The 18,717-nt window shown below is 35.2% G+C and overlaps 6 protein-coding genes across 6 annotated transcripts; 3 read left to right on the top strand and 3 right to left on the bottom strand.

Annotated features, from left to right (window-relative positions):
* Nucleotides 1-1,054: 1,054 nt before the first annotated feature.
* TM4SF (Transmembrane 4 superfamily) lies at nucleotides 1,055-4,358 on the top strand. The gene is made up of 6 exons (XM_089260805.1): nucleotides 1,055-1,193; nucleotides 1,541-1,730; nucleotides 3,080-3,268; nucleotides 3,361-3,546; nucleotides 3,696-3,896; nucleotides 3,961-4,358. The coding sequence occupies exons 2-6, from the start codon at nucleotides 1,665-1,667 to the stop codon at nucleotides 4,177-4,179; spliced, it is 861 nt and encodes a 286-aa protein (XP_089116931.1). The 5' UTR covers nucleotides 1,055-1,193; nucleotides 1,541-1,664; the 3' UTR covers nucleotides 4,180-4,358.
* A 1-nt stretch (nucleotide 4,359) lies between these two features.
* LOC115565260 (uncharacterized) lies at nucleotides 4,360-6,104 on the bottom strand. Its single transcript, XM_089260804.1, has 4 exons — nucleotides 5,966-6,104; nucleotides 5,604-5,847; nucleotides 5,207-5,537; nucleotides 4,360-5,145 (listed from the first exon to the last, which is right to left on the bottom strand). The coding sequence occupies exons 2-4, from the start codon at nucleotides 5,786-5,788 to the stop codon at nucleotides 4,468-4,470; spliced, it is 1,194 nt and encodes a 397-aa protein (XP_089116930.1). The 5' UTR covers nucleotides 5,789-5,847; nucleotides 5,966-6,104; the 3' UTR covers nucleotides 4,360-4,467.
* Nucleotides 6,105-7,468: 1,364 nt separating this feature from the next.
* On the top strand, nucleotides 7,469-10,341 carry LOC149091076 (uncharacterized). The gene is made up of 4 exons (XM_089261856.1): nucleotides 7,469-7,683; nucleotides 9,431-9,621; nucleotides 9,696-9,973; nucleotides 10,042-10,341. The coding sequence occupies exons 1-4, from the start codon at nucleotides 7,635-7,637 to the stop codon at nucleotides 10,307-10,309; spliced, it is 786 nt and encodes a 261-aa protein (XP_089117982.1). The 5' UTR covers nucleotides 7,469-7,634; the 3' UTR covers nucleotides 10,310-10,341.
* A 93-nt stretch (nucleotides 10,342-10,434) lies between these two features.
* PHDP (Putative homeodomain protein) lies at nucleotides 10,435-12,549 on the bottom strand. The gene is made up of 3 exons (XM_030389334.2): nucleotides 12,010-12,549; nucleotides 10,813-11,003; nucleotides 10,435-10,651 (listed from the first exon to the last, which is right to left on the bottom strand). Exons 1-3 carry the CDS (start codon nucleotides 12,281-12,283, stop codon nucleotides 10,466-10,468), a joined length of 651 nt encoding a protein of 216 aa, XP_030245194.1. The 5' UTR covers nucleotides 12,284-12,549; the 3' UTR covers nucleotides 10,435-10,465.
* Nucleotides 12,550-13,915: 1,366 nt separating this feature from the next.
* Upf3 (UPF3 regulator of nonsense mediated mRNA decay) lies at nucleotides 13,916-15,651 on the top strand. The gene is made up of 3 exons (XM_089260803.1): nucleotides 13,916-14,098; nucleotides 14,159-15,253; nucleotides 15,312-15,651. The coding sequence occupies exons 1-3, from the start codon at nucleotides 14,036-14,038 to the stop codon at nucleotides 15,567-15,569; spliced, it is 1,416 nt and encodes a 471-aa protein (XP_089116929.1). The 5' UTR covers nucleotides 13,916-14,035; the 3' UTR covers nucleotides 15,570-15,651.
* On the bottom strand, nucleotides 15,582-18,355 carry DNAlig1 (DNA ligase 1). The gene is made up of 6 exons (XM_089260801.1): nucleotides 18,210-18,355; nucleotides 18,088-18,144; nucleotides 17,767-18,030; nucleotides 17,056-17,688; nucleotides 16,052-16,923; nucleotides 15,582-15,988 (listed from the first exon to the last, which is right to left on the bottom strand). The coding sequence occupies exons 1-6, from the start codon at nucleotides 18,224-18,226 to the stop codon at nucleotides 15,621-15,623; spliced, it is 2,211 nt and encodes a 736-aa protein (XP_089116927.1). The 5' UTR covers nucleotides 18,227-18,355; the 3' UTR covers nucleotides 15,582-15,620.
* Nucleotides 18,356-18,717: the final 362 nt, after the last annotated feature.

The following is an 18,717-nucleotide window of genomic DNA, read 5'->3' as shown; positions in this document are numbered from 1 at the left end:
GCTCGGGAGGGACCGATCGGTCGCTGCCCTATATAAAGGCAAGCCTGCTGCATCAAATTTTCAGTCTTGTTTCTAACGTTCTGGTGGTCGGTCGGTCTGCGCAGTGCAGTGCAGTGCTTCCTCTTCTTCGTAATCGGTTTTTCGGTAAATATTTAATTAGTTTAAAATAATGTTAGGTATATTAAGTAAAAATGTAATAGTTGCATTTAAGAAAAATTATAAAAATAATTGTGATTAAATGTTAATGATGATCTATATGTTTGAGATCATTAAATAAATATTGACTAAGATTACTCTCACTGGGAGTATATTTTACGGAGTTGCTTTAAGAAAATGTATAATAATAATTCACTCGTATAACTCTCATTAGGGGTAAATTTAATGCTCTTATTCACACTCGCATTTCTACTCTTCGACTCTTACTTTGACTAGTTTGTTTAAATATATAGCTGTAATTTTAGCAATTTATAATCGCATTGTTAGTTAAATATGTTAAAATTTAGTTAAATATATTCAATTTATGCTGTTGTTATGGTTGCTTGATTTATTTTATAAAAGTTTGAAATAACGTTATGTTAATTAACATTAACATTTTAATTGCACTAACATTATTCTTATATGCGTAAAATGAAAAGTGAAAGAACATTCTAATACTTCGCATCAGAAAGCGTCTTTTATTTTTGAATTTTCGAAGTAAAAGTTGATAAAAGTGTAAATTAAATTAAATTTAACATTAACTAAAAATTTAAAAGCATAATAGCAGTAATTGTTTACAAATTTAATTTATTTTTAGCAGTTAACTGAGTAAAATCTTTTATCAATAACAATTCATAGCAATTCCTTAACATTTTATTCGTTTATAATCAAAGAGAAATCATGTTAGATAAGAGTCGAATTTGATTTTCAAACTGCGCTGATTGGCGCGCCAATCAGAGCTGCGCTGCGCCGCGCCTGTCATCGACTCGATTGCCAGCGACAGAGGCGCAAAAGGTTATAGATAATGTTTTGACTGTTAAACTGGAAAAGTATAACAAAACAAGGAACAAAGCGTCAGACGGTAAACTGCGTGGTTTTTGTTAGCTGTGGACGGAACTCGCTAGCTCCCAGTCAACTTAAACAGTTATATTTAGTTAAAATTTACAACCGTGAAGTTCGGCTAAGAAAATAGCTAAGCTAAAATGCTGATGTGCCATGTGAATTGCATTGAGTTAACTATGAAAACAAACTAAAAGCGTTGAAAGTTGCAACATTTGAGTGAAGCAACCAAACGCAATAAAAGAGAAAAAAGAAAAAAAAAAAATGAAATACAATTATTCAATAAAATTAAATTCAGCATAAAACCATACATTTCCCATATATATATACATATGTATATATACATACATAAATCTATGTGAATTCATATGCAATAGGCAAAGGCTGCTGCATTGGCAACAAAATCCATGTATATATACATGAAGTTGCTACGCACATGTATATATACATATGTATATGTGTGCATATGATTGACATAAATTTCGCTTTATATACATGTATATAGATGTCTCTGCAACTTGTGATTGCTTAAGCGAAAGGATCAAGGGAAAAGACTATTTAAAACGTATCCGAAAATTAGAAGAGGCAGCAGAGTAAACGAGTAGAGCAGAGCAGAGACAGGGAGGAATATGGCACTGCCAAAAAAGATTAAATGTTTTAAGTATTTAGTTTACAGTTATGTGTTCCTCTTGGCGGTAAGTAAGCAAAGAAAAAAGCTTTTATTTTGTAATGTATAGAATCATTGATACGCATATATGTATGTACATATGTACATATACATATATGCAAATATACATTTAGGCCACACACACATATACATATGCATAAGCAACATTTGTTACTTCGGCTCCAGTTACAGCTCCAGCATATGTGTGTGTGTGTGTGTATGTGTCTGTATACATTTGTGATGCAATGAGTTTTCTGCTCCACACTTGTAAACATTCACTGTTAGCATATTTTGTATGCATTTTATATTTTAAAAATTCAACTATTGCAATTTGATAAATAAACATGTACTTAGTTTTAGTTGTATATGCATATTTTTATGTATACACACACATACATACATATATTTGATATACACACATCTGATGCACATGTTTCTTTGACGCATTTCTCTATGTACTCATACATATACATATATACACATACATGCTCGTATATGTACGCATGTATGTTTGTATATGTAGTTGTAGTTGTAGCTGTAGTTGTTGTGTAGGAGTTGGCTTCTATTTACCAGCAGCAATGCTCTTGTATATATACAAATATGTATGTATGTATGTGCATGCGTGCCTGCGTGCGTTTCTATTTACTAGCAACAATTCTGTGCAATTGCAGATGACCTTGAGCTAATTTACATTTGCTGCAACATATATGTATGTATGTAGTATATATACATACATATGTATATATGTATATATACACAGATGCCTCTGCATGTATCTACCTTTTGGGCTTATGTATATGTAAAAGCTGTCATAGTAAATGATAGGAAAGTTTCAAATAAGAAATATCAGTAAAACTTAAGTAAATGCTATTGTCATAAACTTTATTAAAATTATGTATGTATATGTATTGAAATTTTTGACACATTTATTATTAAAATTGGGCTTTTTGTTGACAAGGTCATTGTAGTAATTCCCTCTTGACATTTTCTCGATAATTTGAAATGCAAATGCGAAATGGAATTTATAAAGGATGCTCGCGCTTAATGACTGTCATGGGAGTCCTTGAAGTTTTTAAAAAGCTTTAGCAGATTTTATTTTTAGACTATCATATGTCGTTATCAATTATTATCTTCTTATAATATCATAGATTATAAATAAAATAAATATATTATCATATAACATAAATATAAATATAAGATATTAAATTGTATGTATGTTTTGTGAAAATGTATGTAACAGACAAAAGAAGGCGTGGTAAACTGGCTTTTATTATAATTTGAAATTCTTAGAGACATTAGTATTGAAATGTTAACAACAATTACAAAATTAGTTTCATATAATAACTCTTCTATTATTTTTCTTCTTTTCATATGCAGCTAACCGGAGCAGCTCAAATATTTTTGGGAACATCTCTATTATGGGGACACTCGGTCTACTATGGCATTGTACAGAACAAATTGTGGGCACCAGCCGCAATCCTCCTATGCCTCGGACCAGTTACATTCATCCTCTGCTGGATGGGCTGTCAGGCAACCAATCAGAGGAAGCGTTGTCTGCTAGGCATGGTAAATGTGATCTGATCTCTCTAACTAACTATATGCACAAATGTCTGATGTATATATGTATATGTAAATGTGTTGCTAATGGATTCTTGTAGTTTGCAGCTCTTTTAGTGGCTTGTATATGTGTTCAATTCATAATCTGCGGTTGGTCCTTGGCAATGCGTGAGAATCTTCCGACTTCTGTAGAGATATTCATAGATGATTCCTTTGTAGAGTTTTTAGACAAGTTTTCACGGACTAAAGTTGACAACCTACACTTGTGGAATCGCATGCAATCTCAGGTGAGCCTAGAGTTAAATTTAATTTATAAACATAATAAAATAATGTATAAAAGTTAAAGTCTTAGTCGTTGTACCTGGAAAGTTCCAGATTATCTCTCTCTAGATATAGTTTCAATAGAAAAGTTTCCTCTTTTTCCATTCTCTTTCAGTTGCAATGTTGCGGTGTCGATGGCCCGCTCGACTATCGACGTCTGTCCCTCCCATGGTCCTGCTGCTCCCGTCCTGAACACGCTTACGAATCGGCATGTGATACCCACTACAAGCGCGGCTGTCTGGCCGTTGTCTCGGAGCAAATCAAGAGTCGTCTGCTGATAACCGCATTTGGCGCCGCAATTATAGCCATACTCCAGGTAATAGATAATTGGATCTGCCGATACAGATGAAATATGTAAGAGTTTTATATGCCATCCACAGAGCTTGGGCATCTTTTGCGCCGTGCATTTGACCATATTGTTTGGCAAGAACGACAACACCCATCCCATGAATATGAATCGAAAAAAGAAGCAGCAACAGTTCTTACCATTGACCATACAGGACAAGCGGCACGATCTACCATCCCCGATCAATTTGTCGCCCTCGGCTCCCGGGCAGCGGGTTTTAAAAACAGCTCTGCCTCCGGCCATGCACAAATGACAGACGATTAGCTTTTAATGACTACAAACAAAATTTATGAAAACTCAAAAAGTTATAAAAATGTTGTAACCTGAGATGGAATGAATATAACTGTGACCCTCAATGTTACGTTATGGTAATTTTAAAAATTTTACCGTTCGACAAAAAACCAAAAACTAAAACAAAAAACCAAAAAGAAACAACATTTAAAATTTGTTTATTTTTTCCAGTACTTTAATTAAATCGAAAAAACTGGACATCCTCTTTTTTGTTTTTTAACAAATCAAATCAGATCGAATTGACTCAAATCTAATTATGTCCTCGAGTTATAGTTGGAGGCACATAGAATGCATCGACTGCCTTGGGCTTCTTCTTCTTGCCGAACCAGCGCTTGGGATAGAATACTTTTTTCTTGAAGATCTGAATGTCGATGTCTTCTTTGTTCTCGAAGAACCACAGATTTTGTCGCCTCGCTTCCATGGCACTCAGTGTACTCTCAATGTTCTCAATGCGCTGGTTCGTTTCAAGGACTTTCATTTGGTCGTCAACGGCGCGCTGAAAGTTCGCTTGCCACGCCTTAAAGCTTTTGTCGTATTCCGATATTAATTGTGGCTCAAAGCTGCTGGCACTTAGCTTAACTCGTTTATCCAAAATCTCATCAAATGAATCCGCCTTCGCACACTTCGCTAGCGCCGCATCCAGGAGAGCTTTAAATTCCGGATTGCTTCTTCCCTCTAAACTGTCAACTAGTTTCTGCCCCAGCTGCACAACATCTTTGTACAGACTTTGTTCATTTTGTGCTATAAACTGTTCAGCCTCAGCATAGCTATCAGACATTATGAGGCCAAGCAGAGTTATATTTTTGGCTAATTCCTTATCCAGGCTGGGACTCAAGCCTAATTTGATTAGCGTTTCACCGAGAACTTTCTCTTCTGATTTCTCAATCGTCTCAGGGGTGTTGCGCAGAAATTTAACACGAACTTTTTGCTAGAAGCAACAGAAAATTGATTAGTTATTTAGTTTGATGAAAAACATGTTGAGGCCGTACCACTTCTGGCTTCGCAGGCTTTTCAGGCGGTGGGCTAGGTTTATAAATTTTCAGATAAGCGTAAAACGATTTAAGTGCGAGGGCAGAAATCAATTCATTATTGCATAAGTCGCGTTCCACAAGTATAGTTGAGACTTGGGCAGCTTCCTTAATGTTTCCATTGTGCAGCAGCAGATCCATTAAATGGCATCCCGTAAACTGATCAATGAATATGCCATATTGCAGAGGATTTCGCAGAACAGCAACTGCGTCCTGGGGCCCAGACAAGTCCAGCAGTTGCTTCACCAATATGTTCGGCAGAAGCGGCACAGATGTAGAATGCTTTTGTTTTCTAAAAAGGAACACAATGTTTAGAGCTCATTACATTCTTCTTCTTTATCTTCATCAGTGAAAATACCTTAGCTTTACAAGTTTATCCACCAAATCCATTTGTTTGTGATCTTGGTTAACAAAAACATCCAAATCCAAATTTTTGACGCTTTGACTTGAGGCACTTTGGTTGGCCAAGTTGTTAAACGCATTTGAGAAGTATGATAAACATCTTCTGTGCGCATTAACGCAATTTATAGTTGATTTAAGCATTGTTTTTTTTTATTAGATACCAAATTCCAGAACACGTGAGAGCACCGCTAAGGCCAGATCTATGGTGGAAGTTAGATAAAAATATTAGCATTGAATTTAGTTCAAGATAGCAAACACTGTTAATTGGTTATCATAAATGAGAAATAGTAAATAATAACTTTTTTATTGACAAATTACCTCCAGTAGTCGAACCGGGTTCTCCACTTGCTACATAATAGTAGATTCAATTAGAGATGTAACAATATTCGAACACCTCCGCAGTGCTGTCTGTCGATTATTGTTATCGGTGCTGCCTATTTATAAATCGATGATGCCATAACGTATATCGCATATTTCAATTGGCGCCAATTTAAATTTAAGTTTTTGTAGTGTTTTGACTAATGCATACTTTCGACTGAAAGCAGTGCATATTAAATATATAGTAAGGGTTGGATTGAAAATTAGACTTAACAAATATTTGAAAGAACGTGTTAGTAAATGGTTAAGTCATTTTGGGGGTGCGTTGCTTACAATGCCTTGGTAAATTTAGTTTGACAAGGACTTGGAAAAGGGTAAATATTTTGATATTTTAAATGAACAAATTTTGACCTTCCGGTGGTTAGTTGATCGTGCTGTCTTTCAGTTCTCCAAAATGTTTAATATAGTCACAGCTTGTAGCAGTCTGTACCCAAGTTATTTTAAATAGCTATACCTGATAAGGTAAAGTTAATCTTGTTAGTATTCAAGTCATTGATATTTCTACTTGTACAAGTTTTAGCTAGAAGTTAAATAAAAGCCTGCTAGTTTGTAATTCTTGCTTGAAACATATCCAGGTCCTGTTTTGGCGCATTAAAGTCAATATGAAACTTAGTCAATAATATGTACCCTATATATTTACTCTATATATGTACATGTACGCATATGTATGAATAAACAGTAAATGAATATTTGTAAACAACATTAAAACATATCAAAGAAAATGTATGTCAAAGGCACATTCAGAGATTCAGTTTTGGCAGACGCTTTTTGCATTCTCTTACTTTCATATGTGTATGTATGTATGTCTGCATATACATATGTATGTTTGTATATAATCTAATATAAGTATATGTCAGAATGCAATTTAGATTGTATTTTGTTTGTACAAGCTGGTATACATACCTACGTAGTTCTAGTTGCATGTTAATACAAAGGAGATACCAAACAGCAAAACCGACTGTTAAACAGTAGTTAACGTAGGCCAAAAAGCAACGGAGCAGAAAGGCTTTCCACCCCTCACTCACTCACTCGCTCACACATATGGCAGCTGCAGAAACTCATACAAACACACACACATACCTACAAACATAGCTAGCAGCAAGCATACAAGTGGCACGGGCTGCAGCACATTTGGATACACACACATGCTTATAATGAGCAGACGTTCTCCCATGTACACATGCTCGCGCGCGCATACACACACGTGGACAAATGCACAAGTGTGCTATAATATAACACACGATCAAAAAGAGGCAAAAGCCGGAACAGATAGAAACCATTCGTTGTTGGTTCGTTGGGTGGGTTGTTTTTCTTTTTGACTCTCTGCTGCGAGCTGTTGACGGTTTTGCGCCACACACAGCCGTACACAGACGTATATGTATATACATATGTGTGTTTGTATTTGTATGTTGCCTATGCGTATGCCACGCTCGAGGAGCGTTCAGTTGTGATATATCAGACAATTGTATTTGACCATGCCTAGCGTACGGTTCAGCTGCAGTATTTAAAATAGTGAAATAAATAAATATATATATATATATACGATATATATATAAATAAATATAAGATATATACAATACTCTAGCTGCTGTGTTACAACTTTAGGAAAATGCAATTTTTGCTAGCTTTTGTTATTGTTACGTCGACGATTTTGAAAGGTAACGGTTCATGTCAGGTGTGCTCCTCGCTCTGTTCGCCGTTCGATGTTCGCTGTTCGCTGTTCGCCTCTCCTCAACGTGAAGCACTTGAAACTATTTATAAATTAAGAAATGAAATCATCTCTTCGTATACAACAAAATATTATTGCATATATATTTGCCTATATAATTCGCATATATATCTTTAATACACGCGAAGGTATATGTGTGCATGCATGTACATATATTCAAAAATACATAGAAGATCGCTATAGTAACAGGATCTTGGTGCAGTTTTATTGTTGCTATATGACGTGAGTGCACCGAACCGCACAAACAAAACATGAAAATTACGAAAAATAATATTGGAGAATTTATAACCGTTTTTTTGTGCTGTGATCTACATTCGAAAGTTAAGAAAGAATAGACGAAAAATCTCCAAATACTTTCCATTAAAGTTGATAAATTTGTAAATAATAATAAGAAGCAAAATATATAGACCTTTAAAAATAGTATAATAAATAATAAAAGAAAAATTCTGACGCAGCTGCAAATAAAATTTGTTTAAAGATTTCTAATAAAATTGCAAGCTTAATTTTGGAATACATCAGTGTGGCGTATAGCACATAGACTGTTTACCACCCATGGATAAATTTTTCTATGCACATTTGCTTACATTTTTCGACTGAATAAAAACACATGTTTCAAAGATGTTGATCTAATTATGAATAGGTCAGGCGGAAACTTTGGGCGAAAGTTGCTAATTTAAACACTTTTGGTACGCTCGAGGGACTCTTAGACTTGACTATGGAAATAAAAGTTGTTGTAAAGCCATTCACTGGTAAAAAGTACTTAAAAAGAAAATAAAGAAAAAATAAGGTATGTTTGGGTATAGAAAATGGCAAAGCAGAATTAGAGATTAGATTAGGTAAAATCTTATATATACTTTCTTTATTATAAGCCAGAATTTCAAGGATAAGGAATTTTGTGGTTATATTTGAAATTGAATTGAGTATTATATTTGAATTATTCAACTGAAAGATTAAATTATATAAAAATTAAATAAGGAATTATTATTATTATATACAATTTGTTCGTTTAAAGATTTTTATGACTTGTCATAGTCCACATGGGCAAAATGTTGCTCATAAATTTTCAAATGAAAATGTTTTCAAATGCTTTTTGTTTGTAGTAAAAGCACGGTGTGACCTTAAAATGGCTTTTTAGCATTTTGACGTGAAGATAAACAAATGTATATATAATATGCTATATATAATATATATGTACATATGTTGTCAATAACACCGGCCAATAAAATAATTGTCAAAGAGTCTTCCTTAAAATAATAACATATTCTTATTAACTGAATTCTATTGGCCTGTGTAATTGTTTCTACAAAACTCATGGTAAAATATTTGGAATCTATATATTAAATCTATCAACGTGTATTATTTTTGGAATTTTACGTAAGACAATCGATTAAATATTTGCCAAAAAATAAATATACATATACATTTAAAGATTTTTAAATGTCACAGATGATGGCAGTTCAAGAAGAGTTAAGCTGATTTATGGGTAAAAATAAATAAATCAAAGAAGAAAGGGAATATTTCTTGAAATTATGGAATTTTAAAAGGAATTCGTTGTCTCTCTCTCTATCTCTCTCTCGGAAGACCCCATGCAGAAGACTCCCACTAAACTCATTCGAAATCTTCTCAAACTTTTCACGCACGACCTAACCTCTCTCTCCTATTCTCTCTCATTTCAGGTATACTATGTCTGCCTGTCAAAATCGATGCAGAAACAAAGTTTCTGGTTCTGGAGAACGATGATATGGAGCCAACTATATTGGAATGTGATTATAATGTGAATGATACAGAATCATTTCTGACTGTAAAGTGGTTCAGGAATGACAAAACCATTTACCAATGGATACGCGGATCTCATCCAGCACCCATTGTAAGTACTCAAAGTATCAAAAACTCAACCATATTTAATATTAATATATGTATTTTCTATATATTCGACTTTAGCCTGAATTTAAAAATGATGTGGATAGCTCGTATGAGAGCTCAACAGATCCCAATAAGCAGTATAGTGCACTGGCTCTAATAAATCCCTCGATCAGCTCCACCGGAGATTACAAGTGTGTGGTCCAAACGCAATCGGAGACGATTACCAAACATAAGAGCGTTCAGGTGATAGACGTACGAAACTATACCCTTAACATGTATCGCTACAAGATCCAAAATGAAACTCAATTGGAGTGCACTGTGACCAATGTCTTCCCGAGACCCACAATAACTATTACGTAAGTTACAGAGCAATGGAGATAATAAGTTTTGAATGTAATTCTGATCGTATATTAAACCTCTCTAGTTCGGAAGACGATGATATTGTCAAGGTGGTGGCCAATGATCCTCAACAGAATGAGGATGGATATTACAATGCAACGACCTTTGCGGCCATCTATGACGATGACGACGATCTGGACTCCCACAAGTGTGTGGTTACCTTCGAGGGTTATTCCCAGAATCTGACTACCATCATAACATCGGGATCGTGTATAGCCGGCACAGACTTTCGGATATTAACACTAAGTTTTCTGGTGTATTTCCTATTTGATTACCTGAAAATTTTAGTTTAAAATAAAAATTTGTTGTTTTTACTGTTGCAAAAGCTATTGTTTTTAAGAACTTGGAACTAAGCCTGAGAGTTCTACCTCTGCAGCTGTATTTGATTCTTATCCCTCTAGTTATAAATTCATACAAGTTTTTGATATATTTTGTATAAACTTTATGTTCTATATTTGATCATAAAAACATTTTTTTTGGCATAAGTTTTGCGTTTCGGGAATAGATAGGTCATAACATTGGGTCCCAGATACCGTATCGTGTCGTCCTTCTATCTTGCTGCATTTATCTTTCATAATATAAACAGCGTGTCTTTCCTGCTTTCGAAACTTGGCTCTACGATTCTGGAACCAAACCTAGAAAAGGAATTGCAGATAAACTCAAATTAATTTTAAATTGATCTCAAAATCGTATTTCTTTTCTTTTCCCTTTGTCGCATATTATTTTTATAATTTATATTTTCATTTAATTGTATTTATATTTTTGTATATATATTGAAAGTTTATTTAGAATTTACCTGTACTCGGGCCTCTGTTAAATGTAGTTTTGACGCAATTTCCTCTCTTGTGTATATATCTGGGTAGTGGGTCTCCAAAAATATCTTTTCAAGTTCATTAAGCTGATTTGATGTAAAGGTTGTGCGTATACGTCTCTGTTTCGATTTGTCATTTAAACTTGAACATTCATCTGTATATTTGAGTTGATAGCCTGAATGAAATATAGTAAATGTTATGTGGTTTACTTTTAAAGGTGCAATATCTATAAATCAAATTAGTTTCCCCACCCTAAAGCTTTATATGTATATAAATTATGGATAGGTTTGTTTATTTCTTTTACAACATACATATATTCAATTAGGCTAATTGCTTTTACAATAGGACTTATGACACGTGTACCAGCTCGGAGGCTGTTTCAGGATCATCCCTCATGGCAATGCGCCTTAAATATAATCGTCTAACAAACAGACTGTTAAAAGGCGTGCAAAATGTTATTCAATTGTATTACCGCAGGGTGGATAAATAGTTAATTTGCTGTAGACAATAAAGTCAAGTCCTTTTTGACACGATATTATTTCCTTAACCTAGCATATAACTGACTTGCGTGCCTTCGAAACCAGGCAAGTCTGTAAAGTATTGGGTTTCTATAACAACCAATGCTTGATAGATATAAATAGAGTAAGCCTACTCAAAAGTTGTAAAGCTGGCAAAAAGAACATCAACAGTTTTGCAATATTCAGATTAATATAGACTCTGTATCATAATCCTATGATTTTTCTTAAATATCTATAAACATAATGGAAATCCATCAATATATCAACTGCTTTGCTTGAAGGAAGAAAAATTACCAGACAAAATGTTCTAGAAAGTAAATTTTGCGCATGATGAAGGGTATTTAGGAGTCAGGCATTGATGATAAAGGCATCATATGTATTTGTTTTATGTTGCATCTAAAATTAATCTTTTATGGAAGAGGAATACGAATTAGAAGCAGCGGAAACAACCGATTGATTGTGTATTTATTTATTTCCATAGGTAAATTTAAATATAAATTAGCTTTAGCATTCATTAGAAGGTTTTATTAAGCAGGGTATGTACGCTACTTCCGACTCTTGTGTAAATAATTCACCTGATGATCAAAATTCTTAATCCAATCTGTTACATACATATGTATGTATTTGCTCAAAGTTAATCAAGTTGAAAGTCTCGTTACTTACCGGAATTATAGGACGTAATATTATGTGTTCCGGGATAAAACTCAGCCACATTCGTTATTTTCGAAAAAAATATATTCGTATCTTGATTCAGAGAGTTTCTAATGGCATTCTCGTTGGCCCTTAACTTATAGCTGGAGTCGATTATCAGATTATAATGACTCATATGATTAGCGACCGAAATTCCGGCACTTGTATTCGAATTGTGCAATTGGGTATTCGAATTATATATACAATCTTTATCATAGCTTGTTTTGTTCAAAAATGAAAATTCCATTGCATTGAATCGGTGGTTTTCACAAGTCGGAAAACGCGACACTAATTATATTGTAGATTAAATTTCTTGCCAGCCATCACATATTTTTCTAAAATAAATCATTTCGAAACCGCACAGGAACTACAAAATTTTAACTGTGCTTAAATAAAAAATTACTGTTACGATTGTCTTATCCATCCATCCTTTGGACGAAAAAGGATGCAGTCGATTCATAGAACGAAAGAGAGAGAAGATGTCATCCAACGCCTTTGGGGGCGGCGCATAAAATCTCATGATGCTTTTTTGGGGGTGGGAATATTTACACCATACACTGTGCAAAAAACATATGTAAGTATATTACTAGGCTTATTAAGCTTACCTTTCTTTCTCTAATTGAGATAATATTTCATCAGGATTTTTTAATATTGCTTAAGTTAATGTAAAAATTGGAAGAAGTGCTATCACGCCCTCTTCCACTATATTTAGTATATATTTTCTTTAACCTCCTCTACCTCAATAGCCTCAAAAAGCTCTGCCCCTCTGCCTATTTTTTCGACTGAATAAAATTAAAACTTGAAGAGCAACATTATGCGATAAGAAAACCTAACGAAACCGTTTGATCTATGCAAGTCCAATTTACTATTCGCCACAACTTTAAAGTTTAACCTTAATTTAATTCTTTTTAAATTAATTTTTGTATGTATATAATTCATATATAAATTTAATTATATGATATCTATACAATTTATATAGTTACTAACTATCATAGCAAACTTCTGTCAGTAAATTTTGTATTCTTGTTGGCTGCCGCAAAAACAATTATAATTATCTAATTTATTTTATATAGACGTGATTAGATAGATATGAATATAAATGCTATTAGCTATATACAGATGTAAGTCTCAACAACTCACAATTTCCAAAATTATGATTGCTCTAGTTACCAACAATATATATATGTACATACACATATGAATGTATGTACATAAAATGATGTTGTTGTAAAGTACATTTGGGGACACGAGCATCTTAGTTGTCGATCTGTTAGCCCTACATGTTAATTACAGCTTTCCCTGCCTCTATGTAATACTAGTTTGTACAAATCTTTAGCAAACAAACCATGAAAGAATTCACTTCGAAGACGAAGAAAAGAGCTTGATGTGGTGCAACCTTCCATAGAAAACATTAAGAGCAATAATAATACAACAACAAATATACATATATATGATAATAAATTTTGAATATTTATGAATTTTACTAGACAAGAAAAATTTGCTTCCATTTACATATGTATGTACATACATACATATACATACATATACATATTGTTTTGTGCTGTTAAGCCATTGTAACAAAAACGTAACGTTTCACAAGTGTAGATAATTCGATAATTCCGATTAATGAGACGATAGTCAACTCGATTGTTCTCTGCTCAGGTTCTCCTTTGCCTTTGTCTTCTAAATATTTTGTATGGCTTTTGCCGCTGCTTTGATTTCATTTTGAGCCGTTTTCCCTTTTTTTAATGTACAGTTACTAGTAGTTAAAAAAGCTTATTAAATAATACATACATTTCAATATACTATTTATTTATTGTATTAACATCTAAGCAATTGCCTCATGTGCCATATTTCATTGTTTCATTCCAAATATTCAACGCTACCTTGCTGTCTTTCCCCTGCACAATCGAGTGTAATCGAATATGTAGTGTTTTTATTTCATTCTCTAATACGTATGATTGTCTGAATAAAATAATAACAAACAATTATTTATAATATGGAAAAACCACGAGTTAATAAACGCCGGGATAAAAAGGATAAGTCTACTCACTCAATCAAGGTAAATACTCATCAATAATTTATATGAAAATTAGTAAATGCTCCATTAATACGCACCTAGATTGTGGTGCGGCATTTGCCCCCGACAATGACCGAGAAGGAATTCCTTGAACAAGTGGATCCATTGCCGAAGAACGAATCTTATTATTATTGCCAAGCCGACTGGTCGCTCGGACAGGAAGCAACATGTCGCGCTTATATTGATATTTCGCCCAAAGATATTGACGAAATTTTACAATTTCGCGATCGGTTCGATGGATATGTTTTTGTCGATTCAAAAGGCGCCGAATATGTTGCCATTGTCGAATATGCGCCGTTCCAGTGGTTTCTAAAAAACAAAGCGCGAAATCACGACAACAAGGTGAACACGATTGAGAAGGAACCGCATTTTCAAGAATTTCTGCAGAAGCTTGCCGAGGAACGCGAGGAGGCAAGTCGTTTGGGTGATGTAAAAATTGATTTCAATTTTGAAAGCAGAAACGATGAGAAGGTGAAATCAACGCCTTTGCTCCAATACTTGGCGAATAAAAAAGAGAAGCGTCGCGAGGAACTCCGAAAGCGAAACGAGGAAAAACGGAAACACCGTGAAGAGCAGAAACTTTTGAAAGCCTCAGAGCAACCAGAAAATGCAAAAACAAAAGAGCCTGCAACTGCAACTGAAAATCCCAAGAAATTCGGTAATAATAATAATAATAATAATCAGAAAAAGGGATTCAACAAGGAAGGTCAAGCTTCAGACGAAACTGCGAAAAATGCTCGCTCCAAGCGGCGCTCCGAACGCGATCAACGTCGACGCGAAGAACACGAACAGCGAAAATTGGTGCGAGATCGTGAAAATCGGGATAAGAAGAAGGACTTTAATCAGAAGCAAACTAACAAGAACTCCAATGCTCCCAAAGACAATCAGAAGGGAAACAAAGAAATTGTCATATTAAAGAAAAAACCAAATGAAGCGGACTCAACTGCCGAAGCGCCCAGCGAAACAGCAGCAAAAACTGAAGTCAGCAAAGAACCTCCTAAGAGCAGTACGGGTACAAAAGAAGTTGACAAAGCTGAAAGCGTCAGCGTATCAACTAATCAAAAGAATACCAAGCCAGCAGAAACATATAAGGAACGACAAAATTCACGTGCGGATGAACGTCGCATAAGGAATAAGGTTTGGCATTGCATAAATAATAAATTCAATCAAATAGATTAACACATGTATTCTACAGGATCGCCCCTCAATTGCCATATATCAACCGAAAGTGCGAGTCGGTGTGAGCTCTGAAGATAATTCGCCCAGCTGTAAAGATGTGCCCGCATTTCCAAGCGACGGCGATGTTGCGATGTCCGACGAAACGCTGAAGAATAAGAGATTTGGCAGACGCAACAGGCAAAAGCCGCAGGACACCAAAGACAACTTTGAGGCAACGCGGCGTGAGTCCAAATCCTCTGAAAGTAGCACAAGTGCCCATTCGATAGTAAAATGATAACAAATGGAATTTGTTATTTTAAGTTATGCAAATACTTTTACGCATTTATTAATAAAAATCACTCTCAATGTCCATTTGATCGCTGGACTTTTGATTGTTTTTAACCTGATCCTGTGAGTTGTACATGAGAGATACTTGATTCGCATCGGTGGCATTTTCCGGGCTCTTATCGTCTCGAATGCGAATGAATCGCGGAAAACGTAAGGAAATGCCGCGTTCAGGATCAACAGCTCCTATGGCGGCTCTATGGATCGGACTTAGGGACAGATCAGCGCACTTAACTTCCCAAACTTGAACGGGCTCAAACCAAGCATCCGGCTCCAAGCTTGGATCATATCTGAAGTATGATTTGGCACTGCTAATCACATGAGCGCTAAGGAACTCTGAATGTTGTCGCAAATCCTCATCTGTAAAGCCTGTGAAATATTATGTAATTTAGCATAATTGAACACAATAAATAAGTGCAGATTTTCAACTACCTGTTCCGATCTTGCAAATGCTTTGATATTCTTCATTTTCTGTATCGTAGCAAGCGAGCAGAAAGCCACCGTAGATGCCCGTGCGTCGCCCTTTGCCCTTATAACCACCGATAACAACCAGGTCCAGTGAGTCGCCAACATTTGACAAATAATCCTTCTTTAATTTAAGCCAATTTCTTGATCGTTTTGCTATTTCATAGGTGGCCTCTTCGTCCAATGTTTTGACCATGAGACCCTCGCAGTTGCCTTTAATGGATTCCTCTAGGAATTGCTGCACCTCATCCATGTCGGTCGTATCGAGGGCTGTGGCAAATTGCCACTCGCCTTCGACCTCTTGAAAGTGTTCCATTAGAATCTTGCGACGCTCAGACAGCGGCTTTGTCACAAGCGAAACTCCATTGAAATACAGTAGATCGAAAATGTAAACGCACACTTGCACTTTAATGTCAGCGATATCGACATTTTTACGCTTGCGCGTCGTTAGTATTTGGAAGGGAAGAATTTGCTTGCGTTCGATATCCCAGGCGACAATCTCGCTATCAAGTATATATGTCTCAACGTTGCCTTTCACTAATGATTTGCTTCTAGCAATTAGATCTGGATACTTGGGCGTATTGTTTTCCGAATTTCGCGAGAAAATACTAATTTCGCCATCTTTATTCAAATGGATTTGGGCTCGTTCGCCATCGTATTTCCATTCACAAGTTATTTGCATGCCACTGAAGCGTTCCAGCACTTCCGAAACACCTTTCGTTGGCTGTGCGAGCATAGGCCTAAGTGGCATACCGGGATGCATTGGACAACGATCTTGAAGTTCCTTAATGTCATATTTCAATAATGCGGGTATGACGATGTCGTAGTTTGGACATTGGCTGGTAAAATATAAATTGTATATATTAAAATATTATTAAGTAAAAAGTAAAACAATTTAAATAATCTATAAGCAAGCATGCTATAGAGATTTATAACCACATAATTAGTGGTTTTCATTTGAAAAGTGTTACCTATATGTTGTTTTAAGTATCAATGTTGCATCCGCTATTTCGTCTTTGTAAATGTCACAAACTTTGTGGGCTTTGCAATCGTTGATATGGTTGCGTTTGACAAGCGCTATTGCTAGAGCCGTGAGCAGACTCTGTTCGGCAATGCCAATGCGTAATTTGCCAATTAGGGAACGTATAAAAAAGCGCGCTTCGGCATGTCGGCAGGCAACGAACACATCGTAAATCAGGGTTATTTTCGCCTGTCCCGAAATGTTGGCAATCTCCTTCAGTTTGGCGAACACGCCGCGCACATTTAATGGCTTTGGACGAAACATCATGCGTTGCGACACGCGCGATTGCTCAGCGACAATGCCCAGATCACCAGTTAATTGAGTTTGCGATTTGATGTGCGCCAAATTGCGTCCGGTTGCCTTGCAGATTGCTTTCATAAGTGTCGTTTCGGCGACGCCCAGTTCCAGTCCCTCGTATGCGGGCGCTAGCTGGTTAATACTTAGGTAAACGCTCGGCAATAAGTCGTCCGGACTAACCAGCATTACGGAGCAAAAGAAATTACTCAATATATCAATCATTTTCAGTCGGCCTTTAGTCTCCTCAATAACTTGAAAAGTACGGGCCAGGGCCAAGTAGGGCGTGCTAAAGAAATAAATATAGATCTAATTTAATACATATATAGATTTCTACACTCATTTATAAAACTCTATCTCAACTTACGTGCGCTGCGCTTTCCAATACGCATCATTAATGGGATGATAGGTTTCCACCGACGGATCGTAGGCCTCACTTGCTTCGCCTTCAGGCAACCCAGAGTTTAATTCCATTTTCCTTACCTTAACAGGCGATGGCGCCTCAAGTTCCATCTTTTCCTCAGCATCAACCTGCGGCACCGCATTTTCATCTCTCTCGGCCTTTATGGTTTTCACAGGAGTGGGTACTTTCGGCTTTTCCTCAATGCCTGCACTTTTAGTTTCCTTCTTACTGTAATATTGAATACATATTGTTTACATTTATTTTTTCATTAAATTGCGTCCTTACCGTACATCCTCCGCGTATTTAGAGATTTGACTTTCATCTTTTGGTTTAAAAAATGAACTAGATTAAACAAAAAGACAGAAATTTTAGGCAATGCCATATATAATTCGTTTGTTTATATTTACGTTATCGACTTCTGCATTTTATCAACAATGTATTATTATAATCTATATATTTGCGTAAATATCTACAATATGTACATTCGCGCCTTTTTCTCTCAGCATATCGATTATATCGTATACCTTGTATGGCTATTCCCTAAAAATGAGATTTATACTATCGATGGCCGGAGCGATACTATTATATGCAATATTCATGTATCGGCAGATTTTCTTTTTGTTTTCACAGGATTTGTAATTTATTTCTTTTATTTTTGATCTAGATATAAATGAATATTATGTGTTTTGAAACCATTAACAATTTGACAATTATTTATGTAAGGTGTTGATTGCTTACGTTAGCAACAATTATTTATTCATTCTTATTGAGATTTATTCGTAGATTATTTTACTCCCTGTTTAACAAAATAAAAAAATATATATATTCACATATGTATAACTCTTTTTAATTTGTAATTATATTTCTTTCTCTAATTAACTATCTTAAGTATAAAAATATATCTTTAGAGAATGT

The sequence above is a fragment of the Drosophila navojoa genome, chromosome 5 (genome assembly GCF_054131105.1).
Source record: "Drosophila navojoa isolate 15081-1374.11 chromosome 5, UAZ_NAV_1.0, whole genome shotgun sequence".
Taxonomy (NCBI): domain Eukaryota; kingdom Metazoa; phylum Arthropoda; class Insecta; order Diptera; family Drosophilidae; genus Drosophila; species Drosophila navojoa.
This window is presented reverse-complemented; position numbering and strand designations above follow the sequence as displayed.